The sequence below is a fragment of the Tetrao urogallus genome, assembly GCF_951394365.1.
Source record: "Tetrao urogallus genome assembly, chromosome: 6".
Taxonomy (NCBI): domain Eukaryota; kingdom Metazoa; phylum Chordata; class Aves; order Galliformes; family Phasianidae; genus Tetrao; species Tetrao urogallus.
In genome coordinates this window covers 49,827,402-49,853,424 of record NC_136819.1, presented here as the reverse complement: position 1 = coordinate 49,853,424, position 26,023 = coordinate 49,827,402, and the positions used below count along the sequence as shown (strand labels likewise).

Genomic DNA, 26,023 nt, shown 5'->3' with positions numbered 1-26,023 from the left:
ATACGATAATAGCAAACACTTTAAGCAAAAGAACACGCCCAAAAATGTTAAAACAAGCAAAAAGCAACTTTTGGCCTCCTGTTCCATCATGTTCACTTACTGAACACAAAGTTACTTTATGCAGACAAGAGAGCTGTTAGACAGCATGCGACTGCTGGTATGCACAATGAAATTCAATTTCCCTGGGAATTTAGCTTATTTCATTTGAACTCAACAGAAACCCTCAAATATGTATTTTCTTCCTTCTCCTCCACTGCCAGGCTACAGGAAGCTATGACAACTGTTACGTTTGGTGACATTAAAACTTTCTGTCATATTAGTCATTGGCTGTCCTAGCCCACCCAAGAATCACAGATAAATCAGGACGGCTGCTGTTTTCATATGTGTGAAGAAAAGTTTAAACAAGTTAGTACTTGTTACGTTGATGTCCCAGGTCCATATTAATTCAAAAATGATCAGAAAAATCCCACTCTCTGGTAACACAGTAGAGCCACCCAGTAGAACCCAATCCTGTTTTCATTCTACACCTCTAGACTGAGATGCTGGAAAAAAACAAAAACTCCAACAATCCAGTGAACCAGCAAGCTGCATCATTGGAGTGTACTCTTTCTAAGTAAGCAAGGAAAAATTATTTGCTGAAATCTGAAGAGGTGTACAGTTATTTCAGAAATAAAAACTAAAAATACTGATCCTTCCCATTTTATATTTCTTAAAGCTGTTGCAAAGGATTCCCACTGGTCAACTTCACGGGTGCACGCACAGCTGCCTATGAGTTCACACACCAATAAAACAATCCAACTAACCACATGACATGAAGCAATTCACTAACTGCTACGTATTTCAACACAGAAGCTTTTTTCCTTCCCCCAGAAAGTTGTAAATTAGAATAAGGGTCTTTTACGTGGTCTAGATCGAGGGCAGAGTAGACAATCTTCCCTCTGTCATCTCCAGAAAATAATTTCATTCCATTGGGACTCCAAGCTAAAGCTGTAATGCTACTTTTGTGGATACCAGCAACATCGAATCGCCGAAGCTGTGAAACAATACCAAAGAAAGACAAGAATGAAGGGCAAACACAGACACAACGCCTACTTGGTGACTTGGACTGATAAATCAGAGGTTCAATCCAAAAATGCAAGTCGTTCCAATTTCTGTTAGAGCAAACAAATAACAAACAACTCACCACTGAACAGTTCAGTCAGCTACTACAGATGAGTTCAGCAGAAGAATTTTTGATTAAGTTCCTTTTGTAATGAAAAAAATGTTTTAAGATGACTGCTTTTCTAAGCTTAACATACGAAGCATAAAACATTCACGCTTTATCAGGCAAAATTCTCTGTTTTTCACTATTACAAAGAATCCCCATAACACTCTACTAGGATTCACCATAACCAATCTCACAGTTTAGCCAAAAGCAAAGATTTACCTGTTTGTTTCTTCCAGGCAATGAAGACACAAGCTGAAAAACTGCAACTCGACCCGAGGCTGTACCAACAGCAACTAGATCATCAAAACAGCTCAGCAGCTTCACAAAAGTTATAGATTCACACTTCCCCTGTTGGAAGAAACCATACATAAAACTTGCAGAGTTACTGAGAGTCAAAGAACCAGTTTTGAATAGCCACTCAATTCTGAGCACCTTAGCACAGATAAAAACTTGATTAGAAGGAACACAGTTAAAAGTTCGTATTTACCTCAAAATTATATTTCTTCATCTGGTTTAAATGTCTGCAGTAGAGATAAAGCATTCCAATGCTGCTTCCCACTGCAATGTAGTCGCCATTGGTATCAAGTGCCGTGAGGTACACCACAATAGAGCGAAAGCCTTTTTGGATCTTTGTTGGAATGGCATTGAGTAGATAATATAAGGGACAAAACTCCTTAAATAGAACTGGTGAAGCCACAGATGCCATAGCAAGCACTGGCATCAGTAATTTTAAGGCTGAAATAAACACATCTACTTCATGGCATAAGGAAATCTGAAAGACAAAACCAAAAGATAATCCATTAAGTTCCTCAGAGATAATAAGTAATTAACAGAAAGTCACTGCCTAACAAGTAGGCATGCAGAAATTGTCAGATTTTGTTTAGTATAAAAAACCAAAAGCTTAACTCTTCTAGGGGACGTAAGCTGTTCTTAGAACACTCTCATTCTTTAGAATAAGCTTGTTTTCTTCAGTTCAGTAATCTAAGGATGCATGGTAACTGCTAATTCTGGGATAAGCTTTTTTCCTTGCAGCTACAAGCTTATCAAAGTTGAGAAGATAGAGTAATTTGAACTCAGTTGGCTAGTGAAAGATCTGTATGGGCTGTGCCTGGCACAGAACAATCCACACGAACATTTCTTCATCTGTCTGAAGATTCTCCCCTCAACCTTGCCAGAAGTGAGAGCACAGGATGTTCACTGTTTAAGCAGGCATAGTGAGATCGAAGTGTCAATCTAGGTTTTATGTTCAGTTCCCCATTCTCCTTGCCCCCGGCCTCAAGAAATCATTTGCTACAAGCAAACCCAATCAACAGAGTGGTTTAGAGCTCCCCAAAAACAAACGCAGCTTTCCAAAAGGAGAATTGTGGATATCTGGAGAGAAGAGAGCTTTCTACAGTTACTTAAGCAAGCAATGTTAAAGACTTTCTTTAGCTTCAGCAGTTGTAACTTCCTTAAGGAAAAAAGAAACAGAAGTACAGCAAAACACAGAAATGCTGAAAATTGTTCTGAAAAATATTCCTCGTGCAGTCTGCGTGGTATGTCCTATTTTGCCTAGCTAGTACTGCTCTAAGGATGAACATGGTATTTGTTCCACAGCTTCACGCACTGCTTACAGCGTATCTCAACTAAATTAGAAATAACATTGCTGCACTCGTTTAATATCTCCACTACTGTGAAAAGCTCTGATGTCTCAATTTCCAAGCTCTGTCACTTACTGTGCTAGAGGATTCGCCGTGCTGGCTTCGTGCCCTGCAACACTTGCTGTCAGCACGCAACTCCACCAAATCCAAGGGATTACTTCTGATGCACTGCCCATTCAAGCCCATGTTAGACAAGACAGCAGGAATTAAGAGTTGTTCCTGGACTCCTATGTTCTCAGTTACGAAAAAATAAACCAGCCACTGAAAAAGCTAACAGCAATTATCAGATGTTCTTAACTGTGGTAAATCTTACTGCTTGATAGAAAATAATTCCACTCTGGCACTGTTTACAACAGTCGTGACACCTATTTCATAACATATCACAGGGATTAGCAGATGAATGTGTACAAACTGCTTCTCAGGCAAGAGTTCTTTATGGAGTTGTTGACTAAGTCACAAACAACCTAATCACCACTTTTATATAATATTTATGCACATCTCTTTCCTATATGTATTTTAGAACTCCTTTCCCCTAACATTTTCTACCTTCTATCCATACAGACAACTAAACATCAACAAAATCTACTGCTGAAGTCTCCTGCTTGCACCCCTAGCCATGCTGCTTTGCTGGTTATGCAATTTTAATGCCTCCTGGTTGACTTTGTTGTTTTTTTTTTTTTTAACTGAAACCCAGACTCTGCCCTGAGTCCCACACAAAGCTTCCTCTAACGTAAACTTCTGCCATAAACTCCCCAATTACTGCTTCATGAACTTCACATTTATTTCTTTAATTCCTCTTTGTCACCTCTTCAGCTGACATCAGCCTCTCACCACGCTAAGATGCTCCCGCACCTGGAACCACTGCACATTTCCCAACTGCCGAAGGACCTCACAGTCCTTAAAATTTTCTCTCTCTCGTTTTCCATCCATTACTCTTACAGCTCAAATGCAGTTGTTGAAAAAATAACCTATTACAAACTACAGAAACTTCTATAACTCAGAAAAAAGTGTGCTCTCCTTCCTCCTACAGTAACCCTACCTGCGTTTTTTCCTGTGTTTACAATGAATTGAAAAAAAAAATATATATATATAGATATAGATATATGGGGAAGTATTTGATAATAGTACCTTCTCCCCATCCCAAAGCACTGTAAGGAATTATTTTTTGTTATATACTGAATTAAACTTGAAAAATGCAGTCAGGTTAGGGGTCTCATTTCTCCTAAGATTACTGTACAACATTATCACTCTTTCCTCTAATGAAGAAGTTGTAAACACTAATGTTTATTTTTCTTTTCTATAATTTATTCATCCTATACAATTGAAATTGTCTTAATAAACTCAAAATTTGTCAACAAAGAAATTAGTTTAATCTTGAGTACTTGCACTGTTTGCGTAAAAATATAACTGGAAGCTCCAATCACCACTTTACTAAAAATACTGCTAATTAAGCCAAACAAATGTATAAGGGAGCAGGGAATTGCAGCACAGGGAATTGCAGCACAACCCTACACACTCAGATGCTTTTTGTAAACGCAATCATTCTCCTCTACAGTCTTTAATCTCTAATTACACCTACACATCATATATGGTTTCCTATTTACTATCAAGATTCTATTTTATCTTTGTTAACCAAAGGCAAGCAGAGGGCTGTCTCTGCAGACAGCTGTTGGCTCAGCAGCACTGTGTCAGCACTCACCTGGAGCAAGCACTAAGCAGTGGATGCAGAGCGCAGGCAACACCTGATGCTGCCCATTGAAAACCAGATCAGAATCCTCCCTTGGCAACTTGCAGACAGCACTTAGGTATTGTGTTAAGTGAACATTTTGAAAAGCAGAGCTGTTGCTGCCTTTCATTGCAGAGGGCTCAGCTTTGCCTCACAGGGACGGCCAGTGTGGGGGATAATCCTGCACTCAGACAGACGCTCAGCTGGCTGTGTGTCACAGACTCAGCACGAGAGGCCAAAGCTGTCGCTGCTTTTCTCCGAACCAGGCATCCTCTGTATACAGCTCTGCTGTTCAGCTCTTCGACAGAAACAAATCCCGTACATTCAGGCCCTTTGGAGAGGGACAAATTCTGACCTCGGACACGTGCTGCCAGCCACAAACGCTTTTTGTTTCAGAACTCACGTTTTCAGGTAGCTATCACCGAATTACGCACACACGGCTCTGAGCTACCCACGAAACGCTGCATTTCTGGCGTTTATTCAGAAGGCGGGGGGGGTGGGAACACAAACAAGAAACAACGCTGGGTGACAGGGGCTGCGAAAAGGCCGATCCGCGCTGCTGCCCGCACACACGGGAGCACAGCACGCTCTCGGGGCGAACTTTCTCCTCCGACACTCGCCGCGCCGCGCCCCGAGCTCCCCTCAGCCCTGCAAAGCTGCGGAGGAAGCGCCCGCCGCGGCCCGGATCCCCTCAGTCGCCCCGCGCACAACGCCCGCCCGGCGCCGCCGCCCGCGCCCACCGCAGCCTTCCCGCCTGGAAGCGGGCTTCCGTCAGGCGCTCGCCCGCGTTCCTCTCCACGAGTAGAGGAAGGAGGTGGGGAAGCTCCGCCGGCCGCACCAGAGCCGTTGGCCGCTCCACCGCAGCGGCAAACCGCCGAGGCAGAGGCCGCACGGAGACGCGGTGGCGCTCACCTGCTCAGGAGCCGGGAGCGGTCACAGCTGCCGGCGGGGCGTGAGGAGAGACGGACCGGAAGGAGGGGATGCTGCTCCGCTCGGGCCCCGAGGCACCGGCGGCGGCCCCGCTGCCTGAGCCGCTCGGCGGGGCCGGGCCTGGGCGGGGCCGGACGTGAGCGCACTTCCGCGGGCGCCGCTATGGCGGGTGAGTGAGGGAAGGAGGGAGCGGGCCGGTCCTGCAGCCCGCCGCTGGGCGCCGCCTGCCTGGATTTGGAGCGGGATGGCAGAGCAGGGGGGCAGCGGGGGGCTGCGGGGAAGCGCGCTGAGACGCTCTGTGGTCAGAGATAGGGGTCACGTTGTCCGTGCTAAAGTATCGCATCTCGGAATATGCTTTTAATTCGTGTAAGTAGTAACAAAACTGATAGGTGAGGAATGTAACTAATGTGGTTAACGTAAATTGCGTTTTCACTAAATCACAAAATCGTTTGAGTTGGAAGAGACCCTTAAAGGCCATCCAGTCCAACCCCCTGCACTGAACAGGGACACCCACAGCTCCACCAGGTGCTCAGAGCCCCTCCAGCCTGACCTTGAATGTCCCCAGGGATGGGGCACCCTTACTATAAAAAACCTTTCCCTCGTCTCAGCCACACTGATTTATTTCCGTATGTTTTCAATGAACTTCCTATTTTTTTCTTACATAGCAAAAAGCCCTGCTGATGGTACTCCAAGAAGACCTGTTTTATCTGTCAGTGCAAGAAAAATTAAAGATAATGCGGCAGACTGGCATAACTTGATGATGAAATGGGAGAGACTGAATGACAATGGATTTTCTACTGCCAACAAAATAGTCAACATGAAGATCAGTGAGCAGTAAGTATGCTGGTAACATATACAAGTAAAGACAGCATGAGGATTGCCTTACTGAGAAATTAATCTGTTTTCTTCACTACAAAATTTTTTGGAGACTGGTGATAGAACAAGTCTGAGAGGATGAGTGAATTCTTAACTCAGAAGCTGCATTTTTTGGTTCCATAAAACATTCAAATAAGATGTAAATGTCTCATAAATGCTAAAATAATCTCTTAAGGTAGGGGCATTTGCAAGAAACAAAAAATGTTTATTACACATACCCAAGCATAATGGCTATTTAAAATACTTATGGAATGTACAAAATTAGAACCAAGTCCTACAAATCTGTGCCTACGCAGAGATTTGTGACAGAGATGCAAGAGTTTCTTTACTCTTGTATATATTGACACTGACGCCAATATTACCAAATTTTACTTTAGTCAAGAGTTCAGCAGATTTTAAGAAAAATAAATCTGTGTTTTATATGGTCAGAAGAAGTTATAACAGTGATGGTTTGGGGAAAAAAACAAAACAAAACAGTAAAATGATTTTGGTAGAATTTTTCATCATGCTGTGAAGAAAAACCTTCCAACAATCAGTGTTTTGAGAAGTAGCTTCTGAAGTCTGACAGGTGAACAGGGTTTGTTTGATAGAGTTCTAACAGACAGGCTCAGGAATATTTTGCTGTAAAGGTCTCAGATGTTGCTTTCTCTCTCTAGCACCTCCCTCTGCTCTGTCAATGTTTACAGGAAAGTAAAGCAAGAGAAGTGGGAGAGTCAGCAAGACAGGACATGTGCCTGCTCAGTAGCTGCTCTGGTTTGCAGTTAAATCTTATGGCAAACAGTCAGTGAAAGTGACTGTGGGGAGGTACCAGCCTGTTGGCTGGGCCAGTTGAAGCCTGGCATACATTCTCCCCTGTCAGAGACAAGGTAAAGTAGGAAAAGGTGTTATCTTAACATTTGTGAGTGTTTTGGGGTGTTTTTGAGCACAGACTCTAAAGCAGAGAAACCCCATGTTCTTCTGAAGTTTACCAGCCTTAATTGCTGATATGGTTAGCTATGTTCCTTTCTGGTTTTATATAGAAATTCTCATGAACAACCTCTAAGAGATTCTGCGGGACCAGATCACATGGACTGTAAGTCTGCACAGCTTGAGTAAACCTTGACTTACGTTTCTGCTTCAGATTTCAAGATAACAAACTGGAGGTAACCTGTGACAACAGTACCACAGAATCTGAAAAGCCGTCTCCAAAATACAATGAAGAACTGGACAATTGCTGCACAGAGTTACTGGAGACCTTAAAAAAAATGGTAATATTCATTTTTCAGTCTTAAAAGTAGTATCAACAGTTTTCAAGTACAACATAAGCACATGATGTTAAGTATCTGTTGTAAGCATAAAATCGGGGATTTTTATTCATGCTTCATTGCCTTCAAACCTTAATAATATAAATCCAGCATGCTCCATTTGTTTGATTGCTTGATAGATTGGAAAGTTGTTTTTATATCTACCTTCTGCTTAAAATTAACTCCCCACTTATAATGTTATTTATAGTGTGATCCTCTGAAAACAAGTCATATAATAACCCATTCTAAAAATGCACTTGATGTCTGTTTTCTTATCCCAAATATCCCCTCTGTTTAGAACAAAGTAAACACCAACTTAAAGCACAGAGTAGTGCTTTATCTTGCTGTGATATCCATTGCAGCTATCTTTGCTCAGACATTATGCAGTTACACTTTCAGTCTGCCTACCAGTACTTTCTGTGCAGAGCTCATTCTTTCTATAAGGAGTAGAGAAAGATCATTATTATTCTGCCCACCTTCTTTCTGGATGCATTGCCAGGAATTAATGTCACATTTCAGTTTCACACTTCAGACAGGAAGTTTTTGCTCAGTACTGAGATGTAAAATTTTTGGTGAAAAACGTGACTTTTACAGCCTTTAGCCATTTTGGAGGATCATTAAAAAGATAATAGATAGGCTTTTTGTACAAACAGGCTACCAGACCAGTATTTAGAATAAGCAGGAGCACTCAGATTTTCTTCAGATTGCATTCTGTGGGAAGAAGCAAAGTAATCTGGGTGTTTTCCTTTTTATGCAAAATCAGAATCAGTAATTATCTGCAGCATCTGAAATTTTAGGGTATTTCATTAATTCTGTATGTAAGTTCCAGCTTTGGAATTTAAAAAAAAGTGAATTAGAAATGCTGAGACTAAATAGAGTCTTCAGAAAGTGTTTAAAAAATGCTGAAGACTACAGTGACTTAATGCTCCTGAGATACTCAGGAGTTTTATGTATTCATTGTTTTCAGACAAAAATACAGCTGAAAATGGAAAAGCTCTCTTCGACTACCAAAGGAATCTGTGATTTGGAGAAGTTCCACCATGGAGCTGGCAGTTGCACAGCACCCCTGTTTCACACATGGCCCACAGCGTACTTCTGTAAGTAAATTATTGATCGTTTTAGATAAACGCACTCTGTCATTGAAGTCATCCAACATAGGACTGGAAAATACACCCTTTTATATCTGTTTATCCTCCCTTGGAGAGAGAAAGTATGTGAATCAGTCTTCTTTATAATTGACTAATCGATAAACACACTAGTGCATTCCTTGGTTTAGGATTACTGCTGATGACTGCTTGTATGAATTGCCAAGCATTGTCTGACATGCAACAATTATAGCTTAGAACTGAGCTTGTCAGCAGCTTCCAGTGCCCAAGCTGCAACAGCCACATCTTTTGTAGAGAGAGAGAGAGAGTTTTGCAGTTTGGTAATGTTAAGCTGTTGGCTACAGACAGACCTGTTACTTGACACCGAAATAAAATCCTTGAATGCAAAGAATGAGATACTCCTCAGTTAATTCTCAGGCAAACAAAGAAAAGTAGCTCTTATCACAGTATCACTCCAGATAAGTAAAGAATGTTGTTTCTGTCTTCTGTTACTATCAATCTTCTTTGGATTCGCTTGGTTGCAAAAGATAGTTTCCTAACTGCTATTCTAGTGTAGAGAAGCCTAACTGCATGCAAACCAGCTGGCTTCTCTGTGCAGTGAAAGTCATGCCTTGTGAAAGCCCTGCTTCTTATTTCACTACCACAAGCCAGTGGGAATCTTACATACTAGTTTGTCACTTCAAAGGTTAAGAATGATGATGAGAACCAACTGCTGTCAAAACAGTCATTGTGACTGAATCATTTAGTGATGGTCTTCTCTTTGGGAAGAATAAATCCTCTTAAAGTAGCAATAGTTCAGATTAAGTTAGAAACAAAAATCAGTCTCTCTTTACAATGAATTTATGTGGCAATTTTTTTTTAGAAAATCAATCAAACAGATGATTATATAAATGTATTTTAAAGCCACTATATATATTACCAGTGTAACTAGTAACAATATTAGCTTTTACATTATGCACTTCAGGTTTGGTCAGTTGTCCTGTTTCCCCGTTATTCTTCACTATTGGTGTTTCTTATTGGCAATCATGCATTGCTGAAGGGCTTGACAGCATGTGAGGACATTCTTTGGATTAGATAAAATCAGTGACGACTGAGATCTGAAGTTCCTACATTAAGACAGCATTGCAAAATCTTAAATAACATTTCAGTTATTTAAAAGAATGGCTATAACAACTGCCCTGAAAACCAATACCACTGCTTGTTCTAGAATTAAAAGGGGATTCATATCAAAATCACTAGTGTTTTGAAAGTATGTCCAGAAACTGACTAAACTATTCAGCATTTTATGCTCCAGTATACAACGTTATTGACTGTATAAGAAATAAGATGTTTAAATGTGGGGAACAGCTTTTGTTCTTCTAGTGATCAATAGTATGGGTGTAATTCAGCATTAAGCAAACTGCTGATCTCTTACCATCAGTGGGCTTGGTTTTTTCAATCCATTTCAGATGAAGTTTCTCTGAAGCTCTCTGAAATGTACAAGAAGGAACTACAACTCAAGCAAACAATCGTACAAGAAATTGCTCATTCTGCTAACCAGGATCTGATGATGGTCTATTTATCATCATGGTTATACCAGCCTTACCTTGACAACAGCAGCAAACTACTGCTTGAAGCCATGCTTCTGGAAACAGGGCACAGACAGTGCTAGAATTTCAAATGTTGCTCGACTTGCTTCTAATGATGCTTACATGAAACTGAAATGACAAATGGATGAGGCTCACCAAGTAAATTAAGTTTTTGTAAAACTTATTAAAAATATTTTTTGTATTTATTACTTTGTCTCAGCTGATACTCTTTTCTTCACAATCTGGTTTTGGTTGCTTTAATCCTTTTTAAGCATATGACAGAGGCTATGGGTAGGAGGTTGTTTAGACGCTTCATGGTACAAGTGCTCCATAATGAGAGATGAGCACTTCTGTAGTGGTCTCAGGGAGGAGATTCAATGCACATAGATACCTGGAACAAACAATTAACTACTTTCCAAGTCTTGATGTTCTAAAATATCTACACTGTTGCTCTTACCATAGAAATTCACTGCTGCTTGATGTGTTTGGTGGTGCTTTTTTTTGTTGTTGTTGTTGTTAACGTGGCCAGTGTTCTTTTTCTAACAAGCACTGGCAGCTCAAATTTTTGCTTTCCTTTTTTTGTGCTGCTTTCTGCCTTTCTTTGAAAAGGAGAGTAGAGAGTATGTTTGGGAAGAACAGTTACCGCAAAAGCTAAATGCTAAAAGGAATTCAATACCCTTATTTGCTTTCATTCCTAAAGACATAATAATGCCTTTGCATACCACTGCATCAGACCTGGGTGGCACAGAAAAGCTGTGACACTTACCAAGCCTTTAATAACTGTTGGCTGTTCTTGCAAATTAGCACTTTTCAGCAAAGTGTATTACAACTTGGAAGCTCTGCAGCTGTTCCATCATTCTTTATTCTAATTGAACCCCTGATATTTTGTGAATTTAGGCCTTCTTTCTTACTTAAGATTAATAGTCCAAATTCCTCCCTCTTACTGATTGCACATATGACCTGCTCCTTATATGAAATGTTGCCTTAGGTCTTCCGTTTCACACCATTAAATAGCATTCCTAGGTGCTGCTGAATCATTGCTGTGCTCTGAAAGATGTTTGCCCTTGATTTCTCCCTGAAACCAACTATTTGAACTAAAAATAATGTGAAGTGCATGCTGCTAAGAAATGGCTATAGCAGCTGTGGTTTGATATGAGAAAAACCTCATTAACAGAGAGCGATTCTGGCACAGATTTGTGATAGGAAAAACAGGGTTTTTCAGGATTTGCTTAGCTAGTTCCAAGCTGAAACCTCATAGGCTTGGTAAGGGAAATGCAAATGTTGCCTGCAGCAACCAAATGGACATACATGAATCAGAAGAGTGTTCTTCTGTGTTCAACAGAGGTTGTTTCTGACAGCTTCATAGTGTCCTATTCTTAGCCCAACTTTCTACTGTCTAAAAAGAAATTCTACTGTACCTCAAGAATGCAATCAATCAGGGAGAGCTTTGTTAATTTTTACTGTTTTTCTTTGCAAGTGTCCTATGCAGCAGCTGAACAGCCACCTTAATTTATCTGAGTAGGGCCAGATCCTTGTCACTATGGAAACACTTTCATACTTGGAAAATATTTTGCAAAGAAACAAGGTGGGTTCACTTACAGAATTGCTCTTTTAAGATGTGCATAGGTATGTTGTATTTCCTACCATGAGCAGATCAATAGGGTATGAAAACAAGTTCTCATTTTCTGCACAGGTGGAAATTGTAGTTTGTTCTTATTTCTGAGAAGAACTAAGCTCTTCAGGAAGGAGACTTAATGTTTGTGAATCCCTTTGCTCTTTAGTTTCTACAGGACAGAAGACTGCTGTAAAATCATCACTGCAGAGATGCTTTTATATAAAGTTCATCGTTACATTTGAGCCCTCAGATGTAGTTATTAGATAGACAGTATGGAAGATTAGTAAGAAGGAATTGCTTACTGCTATCAAAGTCTTGGAAAGGCTGACAGAACTGCACTTTGCATGGTATCTTCATTACCTCCTTTGTAAGGCAACGACCATTATTACCTCCTGAAAAAGAAAACAATAAATCAAACAAAAATAGCATCACAAAAACGAAACCAAAAAACCCTCCATAAACTTAAGAACCAGACAGGATCTTACAAGCACATAATGGCATCTTCCACAACCCTACAAGTGCAGTGTTCTGCCCAATCATAATTTGACCTGTTCAAGCAAATAAATAAATGCAATATTATAGGGCAGACAGTTTAATCTCTAAATTGTCTCACTCTCTCATTTGGATTCCACGTTAGTATGTTTTTCCTTAAATGCTATGAATATTTGATTTAAGAACAGTTCTGCACTTAATAGGTGCTTTTAGCTGATTTGTCCAATTATCTCAGTAGTTTTAATGAGGCAACAAATATAGTGTATCTTATCAGTTTTCATTAACATCTGCAAGAGTTTACAAATAAAATTCAGATAATGGTCATTTAGGGTTAATCCTTTTTACCAGATAAGCTTTTTAAAAGAAAAGTCAGTGGCTTGGACAACAAGCTGCGAGAAAGCATCCACCAAAATATCATCCAAGCATTAAATGCCACTTCACTACCACACAAGATAGCAAAAGGTAATAAATAACATGAGAACTTTTAATCTCTGCGTAGAGAAACAGGAATTACAGTCAAGGCTAAATTTTTATTATGATTAAACAGTACAGAGCAGCGTAGAATAACTGGGAAGGCCAAAACTTAGAATTTATGAGATGGAGGAGAAAAAGAAAGATATAAATCTAGGAAAAAGATAATACAAATCTAAGAATTAAAAGAGACCACCAGGCCCTAAAAGTTAAAAAGGATTTGTTATCCTGTTAAAGAAGTTCAGTAGTTTTGAACCTTCCCATTTCTGTCCAAGTAGCAGTAAGTGCTGAATGCACAGCTGACCATTAGGAAACATTAGCGAGAATACTTGAATACATTGCCAGTAGTTCAGTACAAACCAATTCTTGTGTGAGGCTATTTTTGTCTCTAACTCAGTGCACACACAGCCTAATGCTATTTAAATAAAGATCAGTTGGGCTGTCACATTGTTCCTGGAGTGCACAAGCATGGATTGTATTTGAAACCCCCATTTTTCCAGGCGGAGCTGTGCATGCCAAATCTAGATGCTGATGTATTCGACCTAGCTTTAAGAAAGTGCAAAACAGCAGTCTTCTTGTAATCTCAACAGCAGAGAAAATGCATACTTTCAGATAGCTTTTATTTTACCCATACACAGTTCGCCAGTACACAGCACATCACTGCCAAAAAGCAGTACAACTTACTGCATTTTTAGATGGCTAGAGAGAAAAGGAATTGCGTAACAAACGGGAATAGTGCAACAGCTTTAGGATTGCCAGATTTCCACTTTCTACCCACCCCCCAACATATAAAGCAAGGAGAACAATGTTAATTTCAGAATTTTTGGTTGCAATTGTTTTAGATTTTTATAAACATAAGTTATAAAAAGTATAGGGCATAGAAACAGTTTACAAATAAGTTAAATTTCAGTTATCTCACTATTCACATTAGAAAAATATACACTTTATATAGTCGGTCTTTCCCAGAAGAAAGACTGTGTAGTATTCTGATTTATGGCTCCAATTCACTCTGTGAGAGCAGAACATCTTCGCTTTGGCCATCTGCTTCCATTGCCAGTAGTGCTTCCACAGTTTCCAAAGGTATCCCGTCAGGTGTGCGGATGTGCATTGTAGTACCATCAGAATCAGTTACAATAACAATACCTTCTGCCTGAGACAAAACAGCAGCATTGGGATGAGACAAAATAAGCCCATCAGAAGTCTGAATAAAAATCTGTTCATGTCCCTGAGTCAAGAAGTCATGGCTCTCATCAGTAATCTCAAAAGCTACAGTTTGATCTACAGTAACTGCATTCTCCAGCTCATGTTGTTCCTCTGTCCCACAAGAAAATTCACTCATGTTATTATAAGCGCAGTCATGGTTCACACCAGCAGACAGGGTGGTTTCCTGGACAGGATTCTGGTGCAACTCAGCCTGAGCACCGTGTGGATAATTTATTGGCACATGTGTTGAAAAAGCTTTTTCCATTTCCTGCATCTCAGCCATACCAGCGTCATGAAGTTGTTCAGATTGTCCTTTCAGAGCAAAATTCTGGTTTTCTTCTTGCGGTGTCTGACATTTTTGACTGAGACCATTTTCCTCACTCACTGCCAAGTCAGTGCTCCGAATGCCCACTGTATGCTCTGAGACAGAGTTGCAGGGTTCAGCAGCTGACAGTCCTCCCGCTGTGTTTTGACTCACCAAATGTACTTCAGCTGATTCTGGTGCACCTCCCGCTTCTACAGGCAATACAATTTCAGTATGTAGCAAAGATGTGTCAGCCAAAATACCTGGTCCCTGCCCATCTACAGGTTGGGAATACTCTATCCTCGTTTCCACAGTCTGAGAGAAAGTACCTGAATTTTCAGCATTGATTCTAACTTCTGAATCAACAAGTAAATTATGTTCCTCCTCCGCAGGTAATATGCTTCCAGTTGTGCAGCAAGTGACATGTCTGTCTTCTGAAAGCAGGATTTCTCCATTTAATGGATTAAGACCTGAAAAGTTGGAAGAAATATAGTTTTGTTGGGTAGTCTAATACTACTTGTCCAAAATATTATTTTTTCAGTGATAATTTTGGAGCAAATGCTAGACTGCTTTCCTCTCTCAAATTAGCAAGCCTGAAGCATTTTCTATACAGTTTCAGAGCACTTTGGAGTGAGGGGGCCAGCATAACAATACTCAAGGTATTTTTTGGATAGTGAAATATTATTGTGTATTTCAATACGAAAGAGCCTTAAATAGAAGTAGCATTTTTTCCTGTTAATCTTGAAGACAGCCTGGGGTGAAAGTCAGATTTATCTTTTTTCCCCATCTGGCATACAGCCAGTAACATTAAGCAATAAAGAACATGGTGCAAGGTTGTCAGTTGCTCATCCTCATAAGCATTAATAAACTGACTGAAGCTTTTAAACTTTGATTAAAATTCTGTTGACAAGTCAAGCTTTTGAAGATTCAGAAAAGTCAAATTAGCGTGTAGCTAATGAGTTGTGTTAGCAAATTCAGGACCACGCTCAGCCTGAGACAGAAAGGGCAAAACAACAGGAATTTAGTTTGTTGTGCCACTTGTATGAGTTGGACTGAGGGCTCTCAAGCACAGTAGGGAGCTGAACAATAACGGCTAAGTAGCAGGAGATTGAGCTGCCTGTTTTTATAACTGAAGATCAAAAGGAACAAAGGTAATTTTTGTTATGGAAGATATCATGGCACAAAAAAGGAAACCTAACAACTCTAAAAGGATTATTTTAACTTTTTGTACTGCAAACTAACAGAAGCCTACCAGCCTGTGCAAGTGAAACAGGATTCTTTTAAAACAAAAACAACCTAACCCACAACCTCATAGCTCAGAAGAAAACTGTATGATAAGAAGAAATAAGCACTGTCATGCAGAGAGCCTTTCAGAGAAATAAAATTAAACTGAGGGGGTGAAGTGGAATGGAGGAGCGGGTAACAACACAAAAACAAACGAGAAAGCAACCACTAACAAAGACACACAAAGAGCAAAAGAAAAGCAGCTCATAGCAACATCAAAAAGATAGGTACAAAGCAAAGAGATGGAAGCGGTACACAGTTTACTAGAGATGGGTAAGGGCTGGAATCCTTCAAGACAGTGAACACAATGCCTCTGAATAGTGAAACGCTTTCAGATTAAAGACCAGTGGAGTGTGGGGAGATTACAGGTGGCAACAATCTCGCTTTCTTCTCTAACCCGCTGTTTGCCTGCCAACCTGAGGAGCCAGAGGAGTAAAGACAAAGAAGGGAGAAAAAAAAAGGACGTGCCCAAAGACCATCACAAAAAATACTGTCTTAGTGCCAGTCATTAGCTCCTGCACCTGCCTTGGGATACAGGATAACCTCCAGTTCTTCCCCTCCCCCAGGTCCACAAAGCTCAGATGATTCCACCCCTGCAGTCCACTCAGGCAGCAGGAAGGACATACACACTGCTCCTCTTCTACTGCTCTCCCACTGCTAACACAAAAGTTGTGCACGGTCACCACTCTAAGGGACACTGCAGACAGGAAGCGGGCAGGAAGCACACGGCTGAAGAAAGTACTATTCTCTCAGTGCTGCAGTAATATCCATGTACACACTACTGTGCATTTAGAATTGAGCTACTGCTGTGCTGTGCATCATTCTTAACTTCCCCTCTTGTCAGTGAGGACTTTCCAGTAAAAAAGCTGCTTTTGAAGAACCTGGGAAGCAAGCTGAGAAATGAAACCTTAGGACAAAAACCACAGTAGTTTGAAGAACAAAGATTCGTTCAGCTGCTCCGTGAACACAACAGAATTGGAAAACATGAAGAGGTTACCATCTTTTTCAAAGAGTGCACATAAATTTCCACTCTTTTCTTTCACTTCGTCTTGACTGGAATAAGCATTATTCACATTCTCCATTACGTCTTCTAACTTGGTCCTTTTGGCTGATGGCAACAGTTCCTCCCCTGAGCTCTGTCAATACAAGAGATAATTAACCGGCTGCCACCATAACAGCTCACAACACTGGAAAAGAAAACAAGCTAACTAGGCACGTCACAGCACTACTATCCTTGAAAACAAGATTTTGCATTGAAGTAAGAACTTCCTGAGCAGAAAGAATTTAAACACAGTTCTCATACTTTGCCAAACTACTACTGATAGATTTTGATATTTGGTAGAAACAAACCAGCCTAGTGTGAATATCAAAGCTTCTCTCTAGGCTTTGGGGTTAGCTGTATTGCGTGACACCTGCCATAAACTCTCTCTGACTTCAGTAAACAGCTGTGAACAACTTGTCCAGCATTGCTGGCTTAATGAAGAACAGATCAGCTCTAATCTAACCACAGGCAGAAAATGGAAGAGTACTAATCTTGTTTATCCGCCACCAGAAACAACTCCAGATTACATAGAACAGTTGAGGGAAAGGACCATAAGGATATGACTTTCAAGAAAATGAAATAGAGCACAGCCTGCTCCAGCTTTCAAGAAACCAAATCTGGTAAACTGACTTGTTAGAAAGAAAGCAACTGTTTTCACGCACCTCTACCAACCAATTATTAGTGCAAAAGCTTCCCCAATGCCCGAACCTGCTATAGGTAAGATCTTATTGGTAAGAGAAGTTATAGAATCTGAGGATCCTTCTTACCATGGGGCCCATTTACTGCCACATCAACAGGATTCTTCTCTGTATCGTGGTATTACATGTTAACCTTTGAGATTCTGTCTCCAGTATTACAGAGCATTAATGCAAAGTACATCTTTAATCTGCTAGTTCACATGCTCTGCTGTGACACCACAGTAGAATATTCACTTGAGTATTTACAAACCCTCACTTTAATACAGGTCAGATAATACTAGTGTGATTTCTAAAAACGTATCTATTTCAACAAGCTTCAATTTGTTCTCGTTCCATTTTTAGTTTTCACAAAAGCATTCCATACCTCAGCTAACCGTTTTTGTCCCAGTGTCTCCACAGGCACTTGCTCACTAACCATTTTAATTATACACTGTGAACAAGAGTCTACACCGTGCATCTTTTGTTTGCCAGAGGTTATTTCTGCAATTCCTAGAGATTCGGCAACCTGTACAAACAGTTACAGGAAAAAATAAGTGACAGTTAGTCTCTCCAATCTCAATATATTTCTTCAAACTGAACTACAAGTACAGAATTTCAGTCTGACAGCTCAATTAAGTATTTAACGTGCTATGTTTTCTACTAACTTCCGGATTAATAGAATATTTCAAAGTGAATATTAACAGGTGAACTCAAAGACACTGGTTATACATAGAATCCAGGAATGGTTACTAAGAGCAGAGCTTAATACAGAACTCTGTGTAGGCTCTTCATTACTTAAAAAAAAAAAAAAAAAAAAGCAACAACATTTATGTCTTCCTATTTTAAAAGATCTGTTAGAAGCTTGTATGTATTTTCCACATTCTCTTTTCATCTTTATGTAGGTATGCTATGATACGACCTCTCTGGGCTGTTATCTTCTAAAGAGCAAATTCTATATTAAAAAGGCATGTTGAAACTGAAGAAAACAAGAAACAGGTTCCATTTTGGGACTGACAGCATCAACAGCATCCTTTCACTCGATGCACCTTCACTACTGCAAACAGAAACATCAGTGGTAATCGGCTACAAAACAGCCAGATGAGCAGGCAGTACATCTAGGAAGTTTTTCAGTACATAGAGTGAACATGGTGACTTATTAAAAAAAGAAGAAATACTAACTGCTACTAACAGCCCACACAGGATTTCACTTCTTAACTGGGATTATTATAAGAGCCAGCGTTCTCTCTCTACCTCTTCTACTCTGAGTTTTCCGTATGTTCGCTCATTGTGGCTGCAAGTTCAGTGCGCAGGTACCCTAACAAACACATCATTAGAAATTGTGTTGGAGGCAATATGGAAAGTAGTGTTTTTGCTACTGGAAACAGAGAAGGGAAAACAAAAATATGTTAAGTACAAAGATCTGTTTTATTCCAATCAGAAGGAACACAGACTATGTAAAGGATAAACAGATCCATATAACACACAAAAAAAGTCTTTCTAGACACAACTGCATATACAATGAATCTGCAGTTGTTGAAATAGCAGTTTGTAATTTCATTAATTTATTCTCTAACTTTTGTATTTGCCAGTATGACTGAAATGCACACAAGCATTCAGTTTGTGCTCATTTTGCAATGAAACCACGGATCCTTTTAAATCAAGGTCGCCCATTTTAAATACAGCCCCTTCCCTCCTAACTAAATGTCACAATATACTTCTAATGTTGAACACACCCTGCAGTGATGTGCAGCTTCATGGTACTCTAAATATACACAGGTATCAGAAATCAGCACTGCTAGAATTGACGTTATCGTCTTTTATTTATATTTATATATATTTATATAATATATATATATGTATATATATATATATTTATAAAATATTTATTATATATTTAAATATATTAATATTTAAATTATATATATTAATATTTATATATAATAAATATATATATTTATTATATATAATATATTATATTATAATATTATATTATAATATAAAATAATATATAATAATATTATATATTATTTTATATATATAATTTATATATAATTATATAATATTTATTATATATTTAAATATATTAAATATATATAAATATATATGTATTTATATATATTTATAAAATATATATTTCTAGTTATATATGTTGTCACATATTAGAACTGTAGTTTTATTATGGATTTCTTTTTCTCTTTGCTTGGTTATTGTACTTTTTAAACACTACCACTTTTGCTCATCAGAAAACATGCTTTGTTCAAGTTTACCAGGATAAAAAAAATTTATCAGAGAAAATATAAAAAAATAATCTAAAAATAGACAAAAAAAAAATCCCAGTTCCAAGGAGAACATTTTGTTACCTTAGCATCTTTTATTTCAATTGGCTGCTGGCAGCTCAGAAAATCAGAATTACTGAGGTAATCATAAGCCATTTTCTTTACCATATTATGCAACTCTTCAAATTCTCTATACACATTAGGGAAGTAAGCTTTGGCTGGACAACCTTTTTCAACCTGGAAGAGAAGAAATGTGTTGTTTCCCCCTATATATTTCAAATAGCATGAAAGAAAAATCTTTTGTTTTGTTCAGTGTTTAAAAATACTATCAGTCAAATCAAGACTCTGGAATTTTCAGAAACACCACTGAACCAAGCAGCAGAGTTAGACTTTCAGTAAGATCCATCAACATTTTGCCTGTGTAAAACTGAAGTGATATCTAGAACATCTACGTTCTGCACAATTCTAACTTAGAAAAACCAGATGCATTACTTATGGAATCTTCTTCTGTACATCAATGAAAGCCTCCCTAAAATAATTAATATATTTGCATTAAAAAGATAAAATGATAATCTCACCTTCATCAACAGGAATTCATACACTGTAACAAGCTCTGTAAGACGTGGGAGAACCAGCTCCATCAAATCTTCATTATCACATTGTTGTATTAGCTGTCAAAAGCCATAATGAGTTTATTAAAGCAAAGTAGCCTACAAAGGTAATGCAGCCCACATTCAGAAATAAAATAGTACTGCTTTTCTGTAGGATACACGAAGTTACCTTACACTACAGTGATTTCTTTCTCTGTTTCAAATAGACAACAGACAGACTCTCAGTCCCATAAAGCAGTCGCTTTAAAAAAATGCAGCCTAGAAGTAGGTTTGCCTTTTGGAAAAAGGCTGGAGGGGAGGATATACATACTGTATGTTTATGCAGCTTAGAGAATAGATGCAAACGTAACACCAAAAGAGGAGATGAGAAATACCTCAAAACAGTTACTACCCATGTTTACAGATAACACTCAGTCCCATAAACGTTGCAAACTCAGAACAGGAACAGAGGTGATGCACAGTAGTAGCTAGCATCTTCTTCAGAAGAAAAGCAAGAGTACATCTACATGTCAAAAAGACTTTCCACAGAGTTCCCATTTTCCCTTTTTTCTCCCCTTAAAAGCCATTATTAATATTTTCTTCTTAGAAAACGCCTTAGGCTTTTATCAGTGAACAGGAATGCCAGCTGTCAATCCTTTTGAAAACGAATCTTTGCACCGATTCAAAAACTAAAACCAAAAGGACGGGGAAAAAAAGATACTTATGAGATAATTGCAGAAGAGAACCATACCTCTTTTAACCTAGCTCTTCTTCTGAATACATTGCGCTCTGTGGACACACCACTAAGGGACTTTGAAGGGGACTGACCAGGTCTGCTAAGCCTCCCAGAACACCTGGATCTTCCACCCACCCTCGGTCGACCGCGTCTCTTCGGTCGTCTGGGTCTTCCAGGTCCTTTTGCTGTTATGGGCCCCCGCTGTCCTGAACTGCTTTCATTCTGTTGTTCTGCCAACAGGTTTCTGCTTTCTGCAGACTTACAAGTCTTAAATGAAAGAAAAAATAAAAGCCTTTTTTCATCATTTTAAACAGTGCTTTAAGTACAGCATCATTTTATAATGAAATTCTTAGTCTGGGCAAAAAATAAATAGGATATTAAACAAATGCAAGGCTGAATACAAGCAAAGGTCTCATTTGTTTTCCTCTACCTATCCGTGTACCAGCTTTGGTAAGCCTGATATTCTTTCTAGAAAACCTCTTTGCCTGAGCAAGAACACTGTTTAAAGCAATGAGTTACAGTACAAACTTTGAGAAATGGGGTTTTCCAGCTAAAGACTGCAGGTACTACAGCAATCTAGCAGTCAGTAATAGTACTGAGATAGTCTGAAGGAGATTTTCCATCATCTTGCATGAAATGAATGCTGCACAGGGAAACAAATACATAACAATGCAGACAACTGAGTTCAGTATTCTATGCTTCTCTCTTTTTCCAAAGATGACAGAATAGTGCAGGGAATGAGGGTTGTATTTGCTGCACTGGAACTCTGACCTGCAAATTTTCATATTTCTGACAACTTCTGTTTTACCAATAAAAGTAAAAAATGGGACGCTGCTACATCTAAAAGATTACACAACTACATCAACAACGGCATCAGCTATTGCTACAAACTGTTACTTGGGAGGTAACTTCACTTGGAAGAGGAGCTTTGAGTTGGCAAGCTTAAAACATCACAGAAAAAATGCCACTGTGGCGGCTTCCAGTTCAGAGAGTCAAGATGAAAGTACTCAGTTCACAGAGGTAAGCTAAGCCTCACTTTCAAGACTTGCTCTAGGAAGAGTTGCAGTCCACTGTGATTCCAAATAAGTTTCACCACAGAAAATCCTCTATTTCAGTAACAGAAATTGATAAGGTAGTTGATGCCTTGCTGTCTGTCATGCAAAAAGCACGATCAATGTTAGCATTCTTCTCTGAGTGGACAAGAAAAGGCTATTAATGCAGAGCTGCAGACCGTATGTTGGAAATCCAGTAACAATCACGCAGGGAACGTTTTATGTGCCTCTGCAGGAACACTATTCCTGATGCAATTTCAAAGAAAATGAGCTGTCATCTCTTATGAGCATTTTAATCAGCAGTGTGTCTAAGTTCGCATATTAGTAAATATTACTGAGCAGTACTGACCTGTATGTTTCACTAACAAGACGTACAAGTGAATTCACATGTATTTAAATTTCTACCTTCAGTCTTAAAAAAACACTGTTGTCAGTGGGAACTCAGATGAATGACTGCAGTATGCAGCTATTAAACTGCCCTTCTGATTTCTACAAAACTGACAGCTGTAACACACTTTACCTGTTCAACCTGTGAGCCAGCAGTTTCTTCCAAATTGGTAGGTAGTGCGTTTTCATTATTTAAAGTGACAGCAATGGAATTCAAATGCACTGGACTCATAATTTCCTCTCCTTTTCCGCAGAGATTGTCCACAGATATGCTTCCATTAGGTTTATTTAAGGGTGTTTTCTGAGATACAGATTCCAGCTGTCCATGACCAGGGTTAAGTTTATAATGTCTTGCTAATCCTCCTTTTCCTATATAGGACTTTTCACAAGTCTGACACTTAAACATTTTGGGTTTCAGATTATAATTTGAAGAATTGAACAATGCATCCTTTCCCTTCACCTTTCCCTCTTCATCATCTTCTATAATCAGCTCAGAGTAGTCGTCGGAATCAGACTGATGACTATCAGCCAAATCCTCCATTTTAATGAATTTATAATCTTTAGCCTTGTACTTTGGAGGGCGTGAAATCCGTCCAGAACGAGTTTTCACTTTCAAAGACTTTTTTAGCTTGTCATCTTTCTGTTTTTTTTCAAGGCATGGCATCAGAGTGTTTGTTGAGCTGGCTGCAATATTTGAAGACCTTGCAGGTGATCCTGTGGCACGTGTTTTCTGTCCGTTTAGCACCTTACTTGTAGGAATCTTGTTCACAGGCACTGATCCATGAGACGGTAGAGGTTTCTGCATAAGCAACTGAACTGGAGACTCAGAAGAACTATGCAGGAAAAGCTGCTGCTGCTGCTCAGGTCCTGTAACAGGCTGCATCTTAATTATCTGGGGATTAATAATGCCAAGTCCTGGCATGCTAGAATTTCTACCAACAGACTGACTCAGCATTACAGTTTTGGACTGGATTGGTGCCAAGGATGGCACTGGCCTTTCTGTTTCCTTCATCTGTCCTGGCTGAACTTGAACACAAATGGCTTCCAGCTGCTTTTGTGGAAAAAAGGAAGAGCTGAGATTACACAAATACCGCATTTGTTAGATGAACATGGTATTTACCAATATGACACGTATATACCTTTAAAGGAAGGCATAAAGAAATGAGCACACATCATTCAATTTCCATTTCAAAGCATCAAAGCACTGATTTAATGTCAGAGCACAGATTCTCTTCCTTCAAGCTATGGCTTTCCTGCATGTTCAGCAATGTAACTGCTGTCAACTAAAGCATGTAAAGTCTTCTCCCAGGTCACACCGCAGCACTGTTTCCTGCAAGCAGGCTGGTTCTGGGACAGCAGCACTGCTATCACCCAGGCACATCTGTAACCTTTACCAAAACAAATGCAGGAGAACTACAGCTTGTAACATGACGCAGGCCGAACGCCAGACCCAGAACACACAGCAGTAAGTGCTCTGTTCAAGAAAACTTTATGACGACCAGTACAACACACTTCATGCTTCCTCTTATCCCTTCCTTCCTATTCTCCCCTCTTCTAAGTTCCTGCCTTAGCTCTGCCCAATCTCCACCAGCTCCTCTCCCCCAAGGGAGCAGGCAACCACCTGCCTTACCCTGGGGTCAAAAACCATTAAAACTGGAGATGTCTTAAGACCACCCAGTCCAACCCCAGCCCGTCCCCGCTGACCACGTTCCTCAGCACCACTTCTCCGCGGTTCCCGAAGAACACCTCCACGGACGGTGATTCCCCCACCTCCCCACGCAGCCCGTGCTGCCGCATCGCCGCGCTAAGACCTCCTTCCCGCCCCAGAGCCAGGCGGTTCCTCGGAGCCCTACCTGCCGCGGGAGGAGGCGGGCGGGCGCCGGTGCCGCGCCGCGCTGCAGGGCCACGCGCTGGGCCACGCTCCGCAGCTGCAGGGCCGCGTTCTGCACGACGGCTGCCGGCGGTGCGGGGGGCTCGGGGCCGCAGTCCCGGAGCGGCGGCGACGCTTCCCGCAGCTCCCGGGCCCTGCTCACCCTCTCGATCACCCTCCGCAGCTCCGCGGGGGCCAGAGGCGTGGCGGAGTGGCGGGACGGCGAGGGCGGCTGCTCCTCCGCGCTCGGCCCCGCGCCCTCCGCCCGCGCGTAGAGGACGGTGCCGCCTTCCTGAGCGGCCGAGCTCCGAGCCGGCTTCTCCGGAACCGCCCGCAGCTCTGCCGGGGCCGGGAGGCCGCCGCTTTCCTCCGCCGCCGCCGCGCCCAGGGTCGCCTCCCCGCAGGCGGCTCCGGGGGGCTCGCCCTCAGCCGGGGGAGGAGGACGCGGTGGCGCCTCGGTGCCCCCCTCCTCTGGAGCCGCCATCTTGGCAGGCGTCAGCGGGCGGCAGCCGCATCGACCCCCCCGGGCGGCTCTCGGAGGCGCGGGGCGCAGTCAGGGCATCGGCGGCGCGCGGGCCAATGGCGCCCCCCGGGCGGGGCCGCACAGTACCGACGGCGGCCTCGAGGGGGCAAAAAGCTGCGGAGGCGCTTCTGGAGCCTGATTGACGTACGAAGGTAAACGACGACGGCGTGACGTGGAAGGGGGAGAAGCGCGCACGCAGCTTTGAACCGAAACACTACTGTGGGGGGGGAAACGAAACAAAAAGCAGATCACCCTCTGGCCCGTACGGGGATCGAACCCGCGACCTTGGCGTTATTAGCACCACGCTCTAACCAACTGAGCTAACCGGCCCGGTGGTGCGAGCCACCTCTCCCTCAGCCCCTAAAGGGATTTAGCCCCAGTCTCCTAAGTGTGTTCAATTCCTTGTAGTGGCTGTATTACAGATGAAGAGTTCTTTCAACTCGAAAGCACGGGAGAGAGATGCGCAGAGACCCGGGTGCCACAGATTCACCTCCCTAGGAAGCATGGAAAACACCAAGCGCTCAGTGTATTTTTTGCAGTTTGCAAGCCTGTGCCGCCCGCAGCTCCTTTCAGCAGCAATTGCTTCGTATTTCAGGAGCATCCCTTCAGGGTTTGTCAGAACACTTGCGTTGGAGGATGCGACCAAAGAACCGAGCGCGGGCGCTACGCTCGGTACGACTCGGTGTGAGCCGGGCGCCCTCAGCGATGCCATTCCCACCCACTGCGAGCCAGCGGCGCGCACACCTGTAACGGGCTGCGTTCTACAGCCTGCAGTGGCAGGCGGGAGCCGCTAGGGATCAGGCGGCCATCGAAGATAGATGCTGGGATGCAAAGGCGCGGTAGCGCCCGGCACAAACCAGAGCTACAGGTGCGGCATTCAGCATCAGGGAACGCCTTTCAGCTAGAAGCGAGGGCTGCGCAGACCGCTCACAGACTCCCTCCATCCTGGGAGAACGCCTGAGGAGAAAAATCATCCCACACAGGGGCACAACGCCACACGGAGCAACCCCGCGCCCGGCCGCCGCCCCGCCTCCTCAGCCCTGCGGCGCACGCGCAGCGGGCGGGGCAGCGCCGGCCGCCTCTCGCACTGCGCCTGCGCGAGGCCGAAGCCCGGGGCGGGCGGACGGAGCCTGCGCGGTTGCCAAGGCGACGGGAATACAACATG

General features: G+C 41.6%; 2 protein-coding genes across 2 annotated transcripts in view; both read right to left on the bottom strand.

Annotated features, from left to right (window-relative positions):
- The window catches only part of TECPR2 (tectonin beta-propeller repeat containing 2), a gene marked incomplete at both ends in the record, with an annotated part of 33,790 nt that extends 31,862 nt beyond the window's left edge, over positions 1 to 1,928 (bottom strand). The window contains 3 exons of the mRNA XM_079536659.1: positions 902 to 1,033; positions 1,427 to 1,555; positions 1,695 to 1,928. Of these exons, the coding sequence (XP_079392785.1) occupies positions 902 to 1,033; positions 1,427 to 1,555; positions 1,695 to 1,928 (495 nt within the window). The remainder of the gene's footprint in view (positions 1 to 901; positions 1,034 to 1,426; positions 1,556 to 1,694) is intronic.
- Positions 1,929 to 13,905: 11,977 nt separating this feature from the next.
- Positions 13,906 to 24,819, bottom strand: ZNF839 (zinc finger protein 839; the record flags this gene model as incomplete). Its single annotated transcript, XM_079536931.1, has 8 exons — positions 13,906 to 14,891; positions 16,703 to 16,841; positions 17,810 to 17,950; positions 19,785 to 19,937; positions 20,279 to 20,371; positions 21,042 to 21,293; positions 22,599 to 23,516; positions 24,319 to 24,819. 8 exons carry the CDS (start codon positions 24,817 to 24,819, stop codon positions 13,906 to 13,908), a joined length of 3,183 nt encoding a protein of 1,060 aa, XP_079393057.1.
- Positions 24,820 to 26,023: the final 1,204 nt, after the last annotated feature.